Source organism: Oncorhynchus mykiss, chromosome 10, assembly GCF_057628025.1.
Source record: "Oncorhynchus mykiss isolate SJ-2025 chromosome 10, ASM5762802v1, whole genome shotgun sequence".
In the NCBI taxonomy this organism is placed as follows: domain Eukaryota; kingdom Metazoa; phylum Chordata; class Actinopteri; order Salmoniformes; family Salmonidae; genus Oncorhynchus; species Oncorhynchus mykiss.
In genome coordinates this window covers 65,265,857-65,284,409 of record NC_143031.1, presented here as the reverse complement: position 1 = coordinate 65,284,409, position 18,553 = coordinate 65,265,857, and the positions used below count along the sequence as shown (strand labels likewise).

Sequence of the window (18,553 nt, the reverse complement as noted above, 5' to 3'; positions counted from 1 at the left end):
CTCTGGGTTCGCTCCCAGGCTCTGTCGCAACCGACCGCGACCGGGAGGTCCGTGGGGCGACGCACAATTGGCCTAGCGTCGTCCGGGTTAGGGAGGGCTTGGCCGGTAGGGATATCCTTGACTCATCGCGCACCAGCGACTCCTGTGGCGGGCCGGGCGCAGTGCGCGCTAACCAAGGTTGCCAGGTGAACGGTGTTTCCTCCGACACATTGGTGCGGCTGGCTTCCGGGTTGGATGCTCGCTGTGTTAATTAAGAAGCAGTGCGGCTTGGTTGGTTTGTGTATCGGAGGACGCATGACTTTCAACCTTCGTCTCTCCCGAGCCCGTACGGGAGTTGTAGCGATGAGACAAGATAGTAGCTACTAAAAACAATTGGATACCACAAAATTGGGGAGAAAAAGGGGTAAAAAAATAAAATAAACTTATACCAATGTAATTTTCAACCAGTTTCCCTATATTGCTGACTTCTGACCAAACTTTTATTTTCTCTACCGAGGTTAGATCAACAACAGGATCTGGGAGTAAACACAGAGGAACATCCCCTATCACCACAGAAGGGGCAACCTCCAACTCCCTCAAACCACTCTCATCAGCAAGCTTTCCAACTGTCCAACCAAAACCACTGCCTTGTCTACTAGTATATTCCCAAATGTCATCTAGAACAGTAGCAGATGGTCAACCTCACAGCCTTTCAGCCTAACCCAATAAGCAAATGACAATTTTTTACACTGTATACCCAAAGGCATCTCACCTACCTCCACTAATAAGGCACATACATATGTTGATTTAAATGCACTGTGGTAAACCGTGGGGTTTTGGGTTGAGCGTGCAGCGATTGACACAGAGACAGGGAGGCTTTAGTCTGCAAAAACAACTTTACTAAGACAGAAAATAAACATAACAAAGAAAATCACTGAGGATTGGCTCGGTCCTTCTTCTCTCCTTTCGCTTAGTGTCGGTCTCTCCCTGTTCTCTCTCGCGGTGTGCCACCGTGCTCCTTTCATTTGGCCTCCAGGGCTGGTTGGTACTTCCCCTAATTACCTCCACTTAGAGCTGTCTGTATCGGGGTGCCCAGCTCCTGTATTCCCAGCAGACGGGGCCAACTTCGCCTCACGTACCTCCCCTCTATTACCATTCCCCCCGGGGTAGACCTCCTGGGATACCACAGCCTCTGAAGCCAAGCCAAGCCTCTGTTCCATAAACTATACACCCGTAATCAATTGTTGTCTGGATCAGAGCTCTATAAATTCATAAACGATTATCTGTCAGCACCCCATTCATAATCAGAGACCGAGCGCATAACATTCACCACCTTCTAACACTTTATTTCAACATTTATGACAGAGTATATTTCCATGTATATCGCTCATTGAACCATAGACCCAAATATTTGAACTTAGACACCCTCCCCATAGGCTGTCCATACAGAAACAACTGTATATTATCAGCAACTTTCTCCTTAGAGAAGAGTATACAGCAAGACTTTCACCACTAACAATTGAAATCCTCAGTCAATCAACCATCTTTCTGACTGATTTGCATTCGTTTTCCACCTGGGAGGGCCCCTGTCGGCCTTTGGCTGGTGTTCTAATGGACGGTTCCATCAGAAGATGAGAGAAAAAGATGAGAGAGGCCTGTAATTTTCATCATAGGTACACTTCAACTATGACAGACAAAATGAGAAAAAAAATCCAGAAAATCACATTGTAGGATATTTTATTAATTTATTTGCTAATTATGGTGGAAAATAAGTATTCAAAATGATTAGATAAATCAAACCCTCAATCTACAGAAAGTGAAAACACGTTTTTTGACATTTTTGCAAATTATTACAAATAAAAACAGAAATACCTTATTTACATAAGTATTCAGACCCTTTGCTATGAGACTCGAAATTGAGCTCAGGTGCATCCTGCTTCCATTGATCACTCTTGAGATGTTTCTACAACTTGATTGGAGTCCACCTGTGGTAACTTCAATTGTTTGGACATGATTTGGAAAGGCACACACCTGTCTATATAAGGTCCCACAGTTGACAGTGCATGTCAGAGAAAAAACCAAGCCATGCAGTCAAAGGAATTGTCCGTAGAGCTCCAAGACAGGATTGTGTCGAGGTACAGATCTGGGGAAGGGTACCAACAATGTCTGAAGCATTGAAGGTCCCCAGTGGTCTCCATCATTCTTAAATGGAAGAAGTTGGGAACCACCAAGACTCTTCCTAAAGCTGGCCGCCCAGCCAAACTGAGCAATTGGGGAGAAGGGCCTTGGTCAGGGAGGTGACCAAGAACCCGATGGTTACTCTGACAGAGCTTTCGAGTTCCTCTGCGGAGATGGGAGAACCTTCCAGAAGGACAAACATCACTGAAACACTCCACCAATCAGGCCTTTGTGGTAGAGTGGCCAGACGGAAGCCACTCCTCAGTAAAAGGCACATGACAGCCTACTTGGTGTTTGCCAAAAGGCACCTAAAGATTCTCAGACCATGAGAAACAAGATTCTCTGGTCTGATGAAACCAAGATTGAACTATTTTGGCCTGAATGCCAAGCGTCACGTCTGGAGGAAACCTGGCACCATCCCTACGGTGAAGCATGGTGGTGGCAGCATCATACTGTGGGGATATTTTTCAGCAGCAGGGACTGGGAGACTAGTCAGGATCGATGCAAAGATGAACGGATTAAAGTACAGAGAGATCGTTGATGAAAACCTGCTCCAGAGTGCTAAGGACCTCAGACTGGGGCGCAGGTTCACCTTACAACAGGACAAAGACCCTAAGCACACAGGCAAGACAACTCAGGAGTGGCTTTGGGACAAGTCTCTGAATGACCTTGAGTGGCCCGGACTTGAACCCGATCAAACATCTCTGGAGAGACATGAAAATAGCTGTGCGGCAAATCTCCCTATCCAACCTGACAGAGATGGAGAGGATGTGCAGAGAAGAATGGGAGAAACTCCCCAAATACAGGTGTGCCAAGCTTGTAGCGTCATACCCAAGAAGACTCGATGCTGTAATCGCTGCCAAAGATGCTTCAACAAAGTACTGAGTAAAGGATCTGAACAATTTCAATTCTAAATGATAAACAAGCAGAGTCAACATAACAAAAGGACAACAGGTTTGATCACCTTTTTTAAATTTTTTGGTACATAAAGAAACAGGTACCACAAAATGTTGGGGTATATTTGTTATGAACATCTGCAAAACCAAATTGAGGGAAAATATAGTGTTATGCTTCAATGACAGTGTTTCGGTTATGCCAGCACACCAAACAACAAGTCTGTATCATCTGAGAATGTGAAAGGACACAGAAAAAACTCTTACCCCAAGACACTTCACATAACTATAATATGTCAGCTAAAGAATGGTTCTCAGACATCCCCTGCGTACATCTCAAGCCACACTGCTACGATTTCTCCCCTTTGTGGACACTCCTATGTCTGATAAGGTTATTCTAGAAGGAGAAGCTATTGTAACATAGTTTGCACTGAGGAAGGCTAGATCCAGGATCAAGCCTTCTATGAACCCATTCACAAGGCATTAGACAAGACCTTGAAGGAGAAGACAGACTTCTGTTAGACTATCACCAGGGGGGTCTTCCACCATTCTCTTTGAAGGCTGAAGCCCAGTGTGACCTGCTCTGTTCATCATGGATACTGTGGTGTTTGGATCATAGGAACAGGAGGGTATATCTCTATCAGCCCCAGGCCCTACTTTATCCCTGCATTGAGACTGTGAAGATAAGGGTCTGGGCTGCAGACTGGATCCTCTGTCTCTCTGATGACCACCAGGACTGAGGTTGTTCAGTCCACCTGTCCACTGGTTGTGTTCTGTGTGGTGGTGGAGTCTCTGTCCCTTGTGGTTCAGTCCTGACTCGGGAAGGAAGAGTGATTGCTCTTGATACAGGGTGCTGATCCGGGGCCAGGGTTTGTGACCAGCCAATTTCAGAAAAGCATAAAGGTTTATATAAGAAACTCTTTGTTGTACACAGAAACATGACCAGCAGCATACCACCCTGCATCCCACTGCTAGCTTTCTTCTGAAGCTAAGCAGGGTTGGTCCCTGGATGGGAGACCAGATGCTGATAGAAGTGGTGTTGGAGGGCCAGTAGGAGGCACTCTTTCCTCTGATCTAAAAAAATATATTGCAATTCCCCAGGGCAGTGATTGGGGACACTGCTCTGTGTAGGGTGTTGTCTTTCAGATGGGATGTTAAACGGATGTCCTGACTCTCTGTCATTAAAGATCCCATGGCACTTATTGTAAGAGTAGGGGTGTTAACCCTGGTGTCCTGGCTAAATTCCCAAGCTGTCCCTCATACCATCATTGTCACCTAATCATCCCCAGCTTACAATTGGCTCATTCATCCCCCAGGTCATTGCTGTAAATGAGAATGTGTTCTCAGTCAACTTACCTGGTAAAATGTTAACCACAGTCAAGGCCATCTCTATGACTGTGATTCAAGTACCTAACAATATGCAGCCATTAGATTTTATTGTAAAAAATACAACATTACACACATCTTTATGTTCTTTATCTTAACTTCCTGTCAAGTAAACATGAATTAAGGCACTATCATTTCCTCATTATAAATCACCAGCATCAAACAGGACAAAGTTGCCACTTCATCAGGGAAGCATTTTTACAGACACCATCACACCAACTATCCCCATATCATCTACTCTGCCTCATCATACTCATTCTTTCCTCAGTTCACCTCATCCAGTTCCCTACTACATCCAAAACCAACAGAACTAACTAGTACTACATTACATGTCAAATGACTCCCTATACATGGTTTTTGTGCATTTTCTGCTGGTGTATCCTGAGGTAGCTCCTCTCTCCCATGTGGAAATTCAGGTGCATCTTCAGCTGGTCCTGGCGAGAGATCCTCTCCTCACACTGGGGGCAGCTGTAGGGTTCTTCCCATGAGTGGACTCTCTGGTGCCCCTTCAGGTGGTGCTGGTGGGTAGTGCTGAGCGATTACTTACACTTTTATGACTGATGAATACCAAATATCAATCTTAGATAATGTATTTTTTGACTAACAGCCGATCAGGCTTCCCATCCTCCACTGTAAGAGACAGAGTGAGAGGATGTTGGATCAAGAAATCTGATATAGGGATTGCTATGTTTGTTGATTTCATACTATACATTGATTTCATTATTTGAAATTCTTTAATGGTTTGATAATTCAAAGGCATGGTCCCACACTTACAGATCCACAAAAGCAGAAATGCACATTTTTTTTGCTGAAATACGACGGCCAGAGCTTACCATGATGTTGTACAACGATTTTCGAGTATGACATATTTGGGCTTGAAATGGAAAATCCTCAGTGAGACTGTGTGTGGTCTGTGCTGCTCAGCTGGTTCCTCTGTGGGTTCAGGAGATGTAGTCTGGTTGTCCTACATGACCATGGTCTCCTCAGGGTTCCCCAGACCCTCCTTACACCCCTCATCCTTCACCAGCAGCACCTCTGGACCCTCCTCCTGACTAGAAGAGAGAGGTGGTACAAATTACACAGATATACACTCCCTCAGGTATGTACACCAATAAACACACTTTAAACGTAGTGTTTACCCATCCACAATACATTTAAGTCCTATACTGTAGTTATAGAAGGACTTCATTGTTGTTAAAAACCTCTTGAAACTAGGGGGCACAATTTTTATTTTTGGAAAAACAACGTTCCCAAAGTAAACCGCCTATTTCTCAGGACCAGATGCTAGAATATGCATATAATTGACAGCTTTGGATAGAAAACACTAACATTTCCAAAACTGTCAAAATATTGTCGGAGTATAACAGAACTGATATTGCAGGCGAAAGACTAAGAAAAATCCAATCAGGAAGTGACTCATGTTTTGAAACCGTTGTGTTCCTATGCACCCCTATTAGCCACTGAAAGGGATATCAACCAGATTCCTTTTGCTACGTATTCCCTAAGGTGTCTACAGCATTGTGACGTAGTTTCACACCTTTATGTTGAAGAATGAGCGTAAACGACTACATTGCGTAAGTGGCCAGCTGAGGGCTCAGAGTGATTCTTGTGTAAAAGACAGAGGTAGTCATTTTTCCTCTCGCTCCTATCCTACTGAAAGGAGATAAATATGTGGGTAAAAATTGTCAAAAGTCAGACACACCTGACTAAACTATTTTGACATGTACAGTAGGTGTTTGTTAGTGTGTGGGTATGTGTGGGTATATGTACTATGTGTAGGTATATTTAGTAAGTGTATATTGGTTATAAAGTGCTGTTGGGTGTATGCAGAATAGGGTGAGATCAGACGTGATGTATATTAAAGACAGTTCAATGAAAGTCTTAGAATTAAAAGTCCCATTTTGTGTTTATTAAAAATAAACAAGTGTTAAATACACCATATGAAAACCACACATACACGTCTCAACTAAAAATCTGCATAGACTTGAAAAACGTAATTCATTTTCTCATTAAAAGTGTCTTGGGGAAAAAAATTAAGTAGTTTAATTGAAGTAATGAAGTAGGCATTTGTGAACATCATATCGCCTATACAGTACAAACACGATATGTAACAGACTTTTTAGGCTTATATATCACAAAATGTCTGGATGCAGTACTTTACCCAGGAATATTCAACACCGAAACCTGTTACTCTCGTTATTCCAAATTCATCTGTGGATCTTTTCTGCTGACAATACAAATTATTATTTCTCTTTAATGCAGGGTTTGATCTAAACCTCAGAAGCTATAGAATGGAATGGTTTTTCTGCTGGTGTATCCGGAGGTAGCTCCTCTCTGAGAACCTCTTCCTGCAGTGCGTACAGGCAAACGGCTTCTCTCCTGTGTGGATTTTCAGGTGCATCTTCAGCTTGTCCAGGCGGGAGAACCTCTTCTCACACTGGGGGCAGCTGTAGGGTTTCTCCCCTGTGTGGACCCTCTGGTGCCTCTTCAGGTCACCAGCCTGGGCAAAGCACATGTGACACTGGTTACAGCTGAAGGGTTTCACCCCTGTGTGGAATCTCTGGTGAATCTCTACCTTTTGAGGACAGCTGAAGCCTTTGTTACAGAACATGCAGAGGAACCGTTTCTCTTTACTACTGTCTAATGTTGCTCCCCCTCCCTGAGCCTGGGCTCTAGCACTGTCGTTTGAGTTCAATACCGGATCGAAAAGACTGTGTGAATCGGAAGGCCCCATCGATGTGGACACTGGGTCCCGATCCCTGAGAGTGTGTAAAGGGGAGTGGGTCACTTTATTTGGAATTGTCTCTAAGCTTTCCCTGTAATCTAAGAAGTCTCTGCCTTGTGAGTGTCTGTCAACTAGGTGAATATCTGCATTCCATGTGAGAGGAATGTCACCCTCCATTTTCACAGTCACTTCATCAATGACTATAACCTCCCCTTTCTTATCTAGGCACCCTTCAGAGTACACACTACTACTGTACCGGTTCCAGTCCCCTCTAGACAGATTAGTCTGTGTCTCTAATCCCAAGGATATGTTGCCAGGGTCCATCTCTGTAGAGTAAGAACAAGACGGATCATCAACGCCAGTTTCTAACGCATCACCATCTTCACTGGAATGAACCGTCTTCTGGCTCTGGTGAAATACCGGTAAGTTTTCGGAACCGGGAGCAGGAGGACAACCAAGTGGCCCCAGCCCCAGTCTCTCTGGGTCTGATCTGTGGTCAGTTCCTGTGTGTAGTAGCCTGTGTGATTCAGTTAATGTCTTGGTGTCAGTCTCTGACTTGAGGGCGGAGTTCGGAATTCCACTGACCTCCGTGATGCTGTGTCGGATCCTGGACTGGGTAGGGGAGTTAGGGTCCTCCGTGGCTACAGGGGGCACTCCAGATGCTGCTCCAGTCTGGATGTCTCTGCTGTGACATGGGTCCTCTTCTCCTTCAGACCCCTCCTGCTTGACCAGAGACGATTCTCCAGGACCTGCAGCCTCTGCATCTTCAGACTGACACATGAAGAGAGGAGTTTATTACCGGTACATGAGTTGAATTGGATAACAATGTCAAAGGGAATGCGCTCTAACCTCTATCACAATTACGTGCTGGGTTGAGGTTTCACTCCCCTCATCAACAGTGATTGGTTGGTCATCTCTCCATGTATTGTGTCCCGCTTGCTTCACAAAGCTCCTGTGGCCTCCAGTGAGATGTCCTTCACCTGAGAGAGTGATTGGGGAAAAACAGGTGGTTAGGTTAGCTACTGAATTGGCAAGGATGTAAGGTAACACTTCATAACTTATTGATATACTATTTATTGATTGATGTATTATTTTCCATGTGTCACACTGTTTTAGTTGAGTAAATAATAGGAAATGCAGTAAATCAAGAATCTGGTTAGAATATGATAGTGTCTTTGCACAAGATAAGTAATCAGGGGAATTATTTCTTACTATCCCAAAACTGACCAAGACCCAATTCTGGTTAACACATTTGAACACGTGCCGAGAGGATAAAATGTCCTCGCGACATCGTGACGTATTTTATTACACCGTACGTCATCTTCACACAATCTCGTTTGGCTACTGGACGGAGACAACGGCCTTTCTAAATTCGATTTGTTCCCGAGTCCTCTCGCCTCCTTTTGAAACAGGCCAAAGGTAATCGAGGAGAGCCGACGAAGAGATTGAACGTGGACGAAAGTGTGCTTGTATGAAATGAGAAGCTGCTTCTCCACAATTGCCATCAGGCAAATCCCAAAGTAAATGTGTAATGTGATAAAAACAAATTGCGTTAGCTGCGCAAGACATTTAATAGATAAAAGGATACGTAGCATATCAATCTTAATGTGTGCATGTTTTTCTCCTCTGAAAGTACAACAGCTGATTCAAAGGGGGTGTGGCAGATTAAGGCAATGTCCATAGGCAGCCACATAGGAATTGTCTAATTGCACTTCTCTAAGACACTTTAGTCCTCACCTTTGGGCACAAAACATCCATTGAATTATATAAAAATATAATAAAATCACTCACAGCCAAAGATAAACATTTTATATCCACCCAATGTCTGCCATGTTTTGGGATGACATCGTCGCTGCTACCTGTGCCCACTGAGTTCTTGGGCGCATCTGCCGTTAGTCTGCATAAACCAGGATGCAACCCGGATATAGATGGTCCATGAATCGGCGTATGCGAACATGAGTTGATTACCTTAAACTACGGTCAGACATTTTAAATGCAGTCTCCAGTTCTTATTATACGTCAGTGATTGACACGCTCCTCGACCACTTATCGGTTTCCGGATCACGGAAGAAAGACAAAGATTATGGATATACTGACAAGATTACACGTCTCTCCGCCCGAACAATGGGAGTTGTTGTCCACAAAGCGGCATGGAGGGCTGTCTAGCTCCCGACTATCCTTTCTTTGGATTGGTGGATACGTCTCATTATTGTAATCCTTTTTTGAATATTCGATTAGGGTTGTGGACGTCAACCGCCAGTATTCAATGGAGGGAGAAGCTAACAAGACTAACATATGGCGCTCTATCTTGACGGAGATAGACCAGATGCTTTTCAACTTTCTTTGGAGAAACCGTACCCATTACATTAGGAAAACTGTTGTAATGAACACTTATGAGAATGGTGGACTGAATTTCTGGACTTTACTACTTTAAATAATACTTTTAAGATCAATTGGATAAAACAATTCCTCAGAAGATCCACTTCTATCTGGAATTGTATTCCTCATCATGTTCTCTCTACGTTTGGTGGCCTTAACTTTGTTGTTTTGCAATTATAATATTGACAAAGTTCCAGTGAAACTTTCTGCTTTTCATAGGCAGGTTCTCTTATCATGGTCCTTAATTTATAAACACAATTTTTCTCCACACAGATATTATATGGAATAATCGGGATAGATTGTATAAAAATACTTCTTTGTTTTTAGAATACTGTTTCCGAAATAATATCCTATTGGTGAGCCAACTGGTAAATGTAGAGTGTCTTTTACTCAGTTATAAGGAATTCTTATCACTTTACAAGGTCCCTGTAACACCTAAAGATTTTGCAATCGTTTTAGATGCCATTCCCTCAGGTGTGGCTCTGTTATTCAGGAACGTGTCAAGACCTGACCCTCAGAGCCTACCTTCTATTGACCCTGTTGACTCATCAGTAGGAAAGATTTGTTTCTCTTTTGGTCCATTCAACAACAGAGCGATACGATCCTTGTTTCAGCAGGATGTTGTATCTCCTTATGTCATGCCTTATTGGAATGGATTTATTGATAATATCTGTTGGAAAAAAAGTTTGTGTGTTGCCACACACATACCTACTTGTTAACAAAATTAAGGAAGTTTCCTTTAAAATTATTCATAAATATTATCCTGCCAACCACTATATGAAGAAATTGAAGGAAACCGTCAACTCAAATGTCTCCTTTTGTAATGACCACCCAGAAACAGTGTTGCAGCTTTTTTTTGGCATTGTATGCATGTAGGAAAACTTTGGCAAGACATCAGTAGGTTTATAATTGAACACATTTATGAAGATTTTACACTATTGTGGAGAGATGTACTGTTAGGATTCTTAACATACAATAGAAATGAGCTGAAACATTTTTTATGTAATTAATTTCATAATTATTTTGGCCAAATTTCATATACACAAGTGTAAATTTACAAACAGAAAGCCACATTTTCTTTACCCTACAAAAATAAATTTAACTTTATTTTAAGATGATTAAATGCTCTACTAACAAAAAAAGCTGTTAGAATTGTAAGTATATGTATGTCCCTTAAGGTCCTTGTGTAATTGTAATGTGATATTGTACCCCCTAGCTCGATTGTCCATTGTTTATAATCTATGTATGTTTGTGTTCCCTCATGTGCTTTATGTATTGATTTGTTGTTAATAAAAACTACCCAAAAAAAGCTACTCTACTAGCCTCATGACAATAATAGCCAACTCGAGACAATTCCGATGTAAAATGTTTTTTCTCAAAGTTGCCTGTATGTCATGTCGTACTTACACTCGTAACAACTTAAGCATTACGAAGCTCTTATTCGATCAAATAATGCTCACGTAGAAAATAAGCCATAACACAAATAAGCCTTAACACAAAATTCAACACTATCATTGACCTCCCTACCAAAACTCATTGCTTGGTGGGCGAAAATGATCAAACGCCACCTGCTGGAGGGAGACAGATGTTCCCCAGAGTTGGGCTTCTTCCTCTCTGGGTCTGATGCCGAGCAGTTGCCATATCAAAACGGTGATGCAGCCAGTCAAGATGCTCTCAATTGTGCAGCTGTACGATCTGAGGGCCCATGTCAAATCTTTTCAGTCTCCTGAGGGAGAAGAGGCGTTTTCGTACCTTCTTCACAACTGGGTTGGTGTTTGTGTACCATGATAATTCCTTAGTGATGTGGACACTGAGTTACTTGATACTCCAACTACAGCCCCGTCAATAAGGACTGGGGCATCTGGGCCTCGGTTTCCTGTAGTCCACGATCAGGTCCTTTGTCTTGCTGACGTTGAGGGAGAGGTTTCCAGGTCACTGACCTCATCCCTATAAGCTATAGTGTTGTCGCGATACCAACATTTTACAAACGATACCAGGCCAAGTATCGCAATAACACGGCAGAAAAATTCAGTGGCCTAGCGTCCAGTTCGCTCCGTCCCCTCCAACGCGTGTTCCCGTTTTTCTAAACGCTATGCACGTGCTACACAAAAAACCTGTCACTGATATTCCCACTTCAGGAATACACATGCATAATGATCTGCATGTCATTGTGGCAGTAAGGGGAAAACACTGCATAAAACCTTTACTCTTCAGTTGTAACACACTCACACTCTGTCGCTCCCCCACAAACACATACTTCTCCCAACTTTAAAAATGTTAGGCACAAAACAACGTACCGAGCACCAGAAAGATAATCGATTTAAAAAATATATATTTTAGGCTTGCATTAGGCCCATATGAATCCTACCTTTGAAGCAGATCTCATGAGTAGCAGACCATTTTCCCTTCTTCCAGTGCCAATCAAATTTGCCTAGACCTGCTGTCAAGTTACCAGGTTGTTAGCTAGCTAGGTAACATGACTGAACAAACCAGTAATTATCGGCCCAGGATTAGTTTAACACAGCCCACGACATGGTTTGTGAAATTACATCAAATGTGAACGAAATCGCGGGTCATATTTTTAAAATATTTTTTACCATTTGAGCTTAGAGATGAGCAGTTTTAATTGCTGTAAATCTGCACACATGCCTGTTGCAAAGCTGTTTTTCTTCTCTTGGCACTGCTGCGTGACAACGAACTTGCAAAGCCTACCCAGAATGCACTGGTTATACCAAGGATGAAATGATATACATTGTATCAACTTTGCTCACTCTACGAGCTGCTCCAATGTATCAAATGTACAAATGTAACAGATAACTAACTGATCAGGGACTGCATCACAGCTAAATTATACTTTTTTAAATGATGGAGGAATAGATAAGCATGAAGAGCGGACGGAGAGAAGTAGGTAAGTGATGGCTGGAATGGGGTGCGGTTGGCTGATTACAAGAGACTAGTTGCTAAATCCCTCTTGCCACTACACTATATCTGACTGGGTAAATAACTTTTGAGTTAATGTGGACCCAGTGACTCAGACTTGAGCACTTAAAGTGCCAGTGCCCAAGTCCTAGTCCAACTTCAGCCATAGGGACACATGACTTAAGCACAGGGGACTCCAAGTTTAGTGACTCTACTACATCACTGGGCGAAACACTACTCTCTCGCACTGCACTTGTGTGTCTTTTTGTTTTGTATGTAATGTGTATTATCTACGTAGCCTGAATTAGGAATTTACATGGCCAGATAATTCTTACACAATCAGGGGTGAAAGTAGATTTACATTTATTCACGAGCTTAATCATATAATTAAATATAGAAACCCTATTAATTCAACAGGATCTCTGTGGACCTAGTTGTAAAGATTTGCTATTTCAATTTTAAAATGTATTACATTTTATTGTGGTATAAACTCAACCAGTCAAATTTTCATCTGATCGGTGGAGGCTCGTCATGAGGAAGGGGAGGACCTTCCTCCTCAGTGAATTTCATTTTAATTTTTTGTTTGTTTTGTTAAACCTGAAAAAAGTTATCCTTTTAAGATAAAACTATTCTAAATATATTCACATCTTACCAAATAATTGATTATAAAACACTTTTGCAATGAAGGTCTACAGTAGCCTCAACAGAACTCTACAGGGTAGCACCACTAAGTAGCCGGTGAACAGCTAGTTTCTGTCCTCCTCTTGGTACATTGACTTCAATACAAAGCTAGGAAGCTCTTGGTTCTAGCCCTTTCCATAGACTTTCACAATAATTATGACAATTTCTGGAGGCAGTCCTCCAACCTATCAGAGCTCTTGCAGCATTAACTGACATGTCCACCCAATCAAAGGATCAGAGAATGAATCTAGTACTGAAAGCATAAGCTACAGCTTGCTAGCACTGCAGTGCATACAATTAGTTGACTCAGAGAGAAAGACAATAGTTGGACAGTTTTGAACAAATTCATTTCTTCAAAAATGGAGAAGCAATTAAGAGATTTCTTTTTTTTCTTCTCAATTTCACTTAGCTAGCGAATGCAGCTAGCTAGTTTAGCCTACTCAAAACACCCATCTCAAACAGAGTGGGATGCCATGTAACTAGCTGGCTATGGCTAGCCAACACTAACTTTCCCAAGTCAAGGTAAGCTTTTGGTTTTAATTTAATGCCGCCGGGGACCACCTGTGTAACTGCTAAACTGCTTGCTAACTGTACTGCATGATTGTAGTGGGTTTACTAACGTGATAGATCTAGTAGCTAAGTTGACAATGATGTAGGCTGTGTGTAGCGATTATGATATGAACGTTTGGCTTGGAAATGTTTTGTCGCCTGGTCACACAGCCTGGGTCAGACAGCTGATGTGTTGTGCACTAAAGCCCACAACCGAAGCGCATAGATGCGAGAAGAAATTATGCTGTTTATATGGCTGCTATGAAAGTGAACTGTGTTTGCGTGTGATCAGGGATGTATTCATTCCACCGATTCTGTTAACTTTTCTGAAATGGAAGAAAACAGAACAAGGATAAAAATACCAGAATTTGTACAATAGAAACTCTTGTTTGCGACTGTTGGATTACACCCTAGATCAGCTAGATGCAGGCAAGCGTGTACAAGGCGGTATTGAATGTGTCACGGTCTGTCACCTTGATTACTCAAATGTTTCTCTCGACCTGTGGACCTACATTGAAAACTTTCATTCTTAGGCTAGGTTGTAGCAACCTCATGATGGGTATAGGGCAAATTTGAGAATCATGTAGTAACCGAAACCTATCAAAGTTACATTGAGCTGGGTGAAAGGCATATGAATGACTGTCACCCAATATGCTGTAAAATAAATAAGGCAATGCGCAACAGTTTCCTGTGTGTATCAAGAATGGTCCACCACCCAAAGGACATCCAGCCAACTTGACAACTGTGGGAGGCATTGGAGTCAACATGGGCCAACATCCCAGGGGAAAGCTTGGCACCTTGAGTCCATGCACCAACAAATTGAGGCTGTTTTAAGGGCAAACATTTTGAAGGTGTTCCTAATGTTTTGTACACTGTATGTTTGTCATTCCTGCTGTTGGGAAGAAAATAGGATGTTGTGCAGAAAAATATGTTGGTAGGACAAGGCTATGTATGTGTACATGGAAGTCAGTGATTTGTTTACTATAGTAACTATAGGTTAATGAGGTAATACAAATGTGATCTGACTAATGAAAGGGCATTTAGTTGACAATAACTAGACTAAATCATTCAAACGACAAAAATGTGGCTTAGTTATATTTTACAAGACCAAATTATGTTTGTCAAAATGACTAGACCAAATCTAAAATTAACACTGCTCAGCCTGCAAAATGTACCTCTTGCCATTCCTCTGCATCGGTCAAGGATCTTGACACCACTGGGACTGGCGAGGACGCGCTCCCGTGCCACCTTCATTTCCAGTAGCTGTAGTTTCCTTCGCAATCCCCTGTTTTCTTTCTGGCTTTGAGTTATTTCCAAACGAAACACTGCATAGTCGTCGTCTACGAGTTTACAGATCTCTGCCACGGCTGCATTTGCTAGCACCTCCATGATGGATGCTATTTGAGTGTGAAAAACCATACAGTTAGCCATTGTTAGCTATTCAATTTAGTAAGTAACGCTTACTAGCTATCAACCAACTCCTGCCTCCAACGCGAATTAAACACTCCCTGAGGTAACTAATGTAATGCTGTGCAGTTCAATTAGTCATATTTTAAGGTCCATGGTGTTAATAAACGTGTAAATAACAAAAACGCTTTCGTGGAAAATGTTCTTGGTCACTGTTCACTTCCGTTTACACTGAAGTGAAAGGATCTTATGGGTTGGGGTCATAGTGCAAAGGGTGTGGTTAATTGAAAAAGGTATGCGCCCTGTTCTTTGAAATACGGTACTGCTTATTACAAATCTAATCTCCTACTCATGACCACTATCTTTCAAAGTCAGACCAGACTTGTTTAGAAAGAATATAGTAGAAAATAATGACTTTATTACATCTAAGTAAGCTTACTATTCAGTTGTTTGAACAGCTCTCTAAAAACAGGTATTTACACAAGCCTGTTTCAAATGACAAGTTAACAAAAGGTTATTGAGGGGTATATGATTAATTACCATCTTACCCCAAGACACTAGACATGATAACTATAATGTTTTAGCTAAAGAATGGTTCACAGAAATCCACTAAGTACATCTCAAGCCACACTGCTACAATTTCTCCCCATTGTGGACACTCCTATGTCTGATCAGGCTAGTCAGGAAGGCGAAGCTCTTGTAACATAGTTTGCACTTGAAGGGCTTGTCCTTGGTGTGAACAGTTTGATGCGTCTTCACATAGTTTGCATGGGCAAAGCACTTCCCACATGTGGGGCACGCGTACGGCTTGTCTGAGTCAGTTCTAATGCTCAACTTCCCACATTGTGACACAACGACACCGGGGGTGGTAGAAGCAGGAGCCACCACACTCAGGTGGTTAGACTTTGAGCTCCCTCCTTGACCTCTAGCCATTGTTTGGGTGTTGTTGGGATTGTGTGCTGTGTTATACGTTAAGTACCTCTCGTGGTGAACACCCATCGTGACCCTGTCTGTATTTGTGGGGTAACCATGAGATGACCCGGGTCTAGCGTTTCTCAGTTTTCTATGAACCCAGTCACTAGACATTAGATGAGACCCTGAAGGAAAAGACAGATTTGTTGATAGACTACCACCAGGGGGGTCTCCCACCACGCTCTGTGAAGGCTGAAGCCCAGGGTGACTTGCTCTGTTCATCATGGATACTGTGGTGTTTGTACCATAAGAACAAGAGGGTCTATCTCTATCAGCCGCAGGCCCTGCTCCATCTCTGCACTGAGACTGTGAAGAGAAGGGTCTGGGCTGCAGACTGGATCCCTGACTGGAGCCTCTGTCTCTCTGATGACCACCAGGACTGAGGTTGTTCAGTCCACCTGTCCACTGGTTGTGTTCTGTGTGGTGGTGGAGTCTCTGTCCCTCGCGGTTCAGTCCTGGTTCTGACTCGGAAAGGAAGAGTGACGGCTCCTGATCCATGGTCGTGATCCGGCGCCAGGGTTTGTGACCAGCCGCTTCATTTGTCCAGTCTCTCCCGCCAGTAACACCGGATATCAGCAGGTTTTCATGGACTGCAGACTGCAAACAAAGATTGTTCAGAAGAGCATATAAAGGTTTATAAAATAAACTCTTTGTTGTTCACGCAGAAACATGACATATTATGAATTGTTAACCACAGTGAAGCGTAACTAACACTGTGATAAAAGTACCTAACAATATAGAGGTATTGGAGTTAATGAATAATATATACACACTACCGGTCAAAAGCTTTATAACACCTAATCATTCAAGTGTTTTTATTTTTACTATTTTCTACATTGTAGAATAATAGTGAAGACATCATCAAAACTATGGAATAACACATATGGAATCATGAAGTAACCAAAAAAAAGTGTTGAACAAATCTAAATATATTTTATATTTGAGATTCTTCAAATAGCCACCCTTTGCCTTGATGACAGCGTTGCACACTCTTGGCAGTTTCTTAACCAGCTTCACCTGGAATGCTTTTCCAACAGTCTTGAAGGAGTTCCCACATATGCGGAGCACTTGTTGGCTGCTTTTCCTTCCCTCTGTGGTCCGACTCATCCCAAACCATCTCAATTTGGTTGAGGTCATGGGATTGTGGAGGCCAGGTCATCTGATGCAGCACTCCATCTCTCTCCTTCTTGGGGAGATAGCCCTTACACAGCCTGGAGGTGTGTTGGGTCATTGTCCTGTTGAAAAACAAATGATAGTCCCACTAAGCGCAAACCAGATGGGATGGCATATCGCTGCAGAATGCTGTGGTAGCCATGCTGGTTACGTGTGCCTTGAATTCTAAATAAATCACAGACCGTGTCACCAGCAAAGCACCCCAGCACCATCACACCTTCTCCTCCATGCTTCACAGTGGGAAATACACATGCAGAGATCATCCGCTCACCTACTCTGCGTCCCACAAAGACACGGCGGTTTGAACCAATTTGGACTCCAGACCAAAGGACAAATTTCCCCCGGTCGAATGTCCATTGCTCGTGTTTCTTGGGCCAAGCAAGTCTCTTCTTATTATTGATGTCCTTTAGTAGTGGTTTCTTTGCAGCAATTCGACCATGAAGGCCTGATTCGCACAGTCTCCTCTGAACAGTTGATGTTGAGATGTGTCTGTTACTTGAACTCTGTGAAGCATTTATTTGGGCTGCAATTTCTGAGGCTGGTAACTCTAATGAACTTATCCTATGCAGCAGAGGTAACTCTGGGTTTTCCATTCCTGTGGCGGTCCTCATGGGAGCCAGTTTCAATCATAGCGCTTGATGGTTTTTGCGACTGCACTTAAAGAAACTTTCAAAGTGTGCAAAGCTGTGGCTATTTGAAGAATTTCAAATCTATAATATATTTTCATTTGTTTAACACTTTTTTGGTTCCTACATGATTCCATATGTGTTATTTCATCCATATGGTGTTATACAATGTAGTTAAATAGTAAAAATAAATAAAAATCCTTGACTGAGTAGGTGTTCTAAAACTTTTGACCGATAGTGTATAAAAAAAAAACTCCAAACAGTCTCTGCAATGGTACAAAATAACCAAGTTAGTCAGAATCAATGTAGTTTATAATTTAAACAAAATGCCATTAGAATCATTTTTATTGTTCAAAACGATACGTGACAAGTAGAATAACTTCTCACTATGGTAACACTTGACCATTTCTGTAAATCTGGTACCCTCGCTTTGATCAAATTCATTTTAGAATACTTAGTTAAAGGTTAAACATTACCTTACACAGCTTCATGTCAAGTAAACATGAATTAAGGCACTATCATTTCCTCACTATAAAACACCAGTATAAACCTAAAGGCCCAGTTTCACTATTCATCAGTGGAGCATTTTTACAGACACCATCACCATATCATCCACTCTGCCTCATCATACTCATTCTTTCCTTAGTTCACCTCATCCAGTTCCCAGCTACATCCAATGCCAACAG

At 42.3% G+C, this 18,553-nt stretch overlaps 1 protein-coding gene across 5 annotated transcripts; it reads right to left on the bottom strand.

Moving 5' to 3' along the window:
- Nucleotides 1–4,469: 4,469 nt before the first annotated feature.
- On the bottom strand, nucleotides 4,470–15,358 carry LOC110534646 (uncharacterized). 5 transcript variants are annotated; one of them, XR_016483871.1, is made up of 5 exons: nucleotides 14,865–15,358; nucleotides 8,011–8,141; nucleotides 7,747–7,932; nucleotides 5,270–5,488; nucleotides 4,470–4,954 (listed from the first exon to the last, which is right to left on the bottom strand). XR_016483871.1 is itself a non-coding variant. In XM_090187518.1 (4 exons), the coding sequence occupies exons 1-4, from the start codon at nucleotides 15,118–15,120 to the stop codon at nucleotides 5,450–5,452; spliced, it is 612 nt and encodes a 203-aa protein (XP_090043644.1). In that variant the 5' UTR covers nucleotides 15,121–15,358; the 3' UTR covers nucleotides 4,470–5,449. The 5 variants fall into 5 exon arrangements, 4 of the variants coding, with proteins under 4 accessions (XP_090043644.1, XP_090043645.1, XP_021475243.3 ...); XM_090187518.1 differs by having other exon boundaries at nucleotides 4,470–5,488; XM_090187519.1 differs by lacking the exon at nucleotides 14,865–15,358 and adding an exon at nucleotides 8,953–9,060 and having other exon boundaries at nucleotides 4,470–5,488.
- Between the last annotated feature and the right edge of the window lie 3,195 nt (nucleotides 15,359–18,553).

Coding starts and splice junctions, on each gene's coding strand:
- LOC110534646 (XM_021619568.3), bottom strand. CDS start 15,120: ATGGCTAACTGTATGGTTTTTCACACTCAAATAGCATCCATCATGGAG. Junction 8,142..14,864: donor ATGCAGAGGAATGGCAAGAG/GTACATTTTGCA, acceptor TCACTCTCTCAG/GTGAAGGACATCTCACTGGA. Junction 7,933..8,010: donor AGCACGTAATTGTGATAGAG/GTTAGAGCGCAT, acceptor TTCATGTGTCAG/TCTGAAGATGCAGAGGCTGC.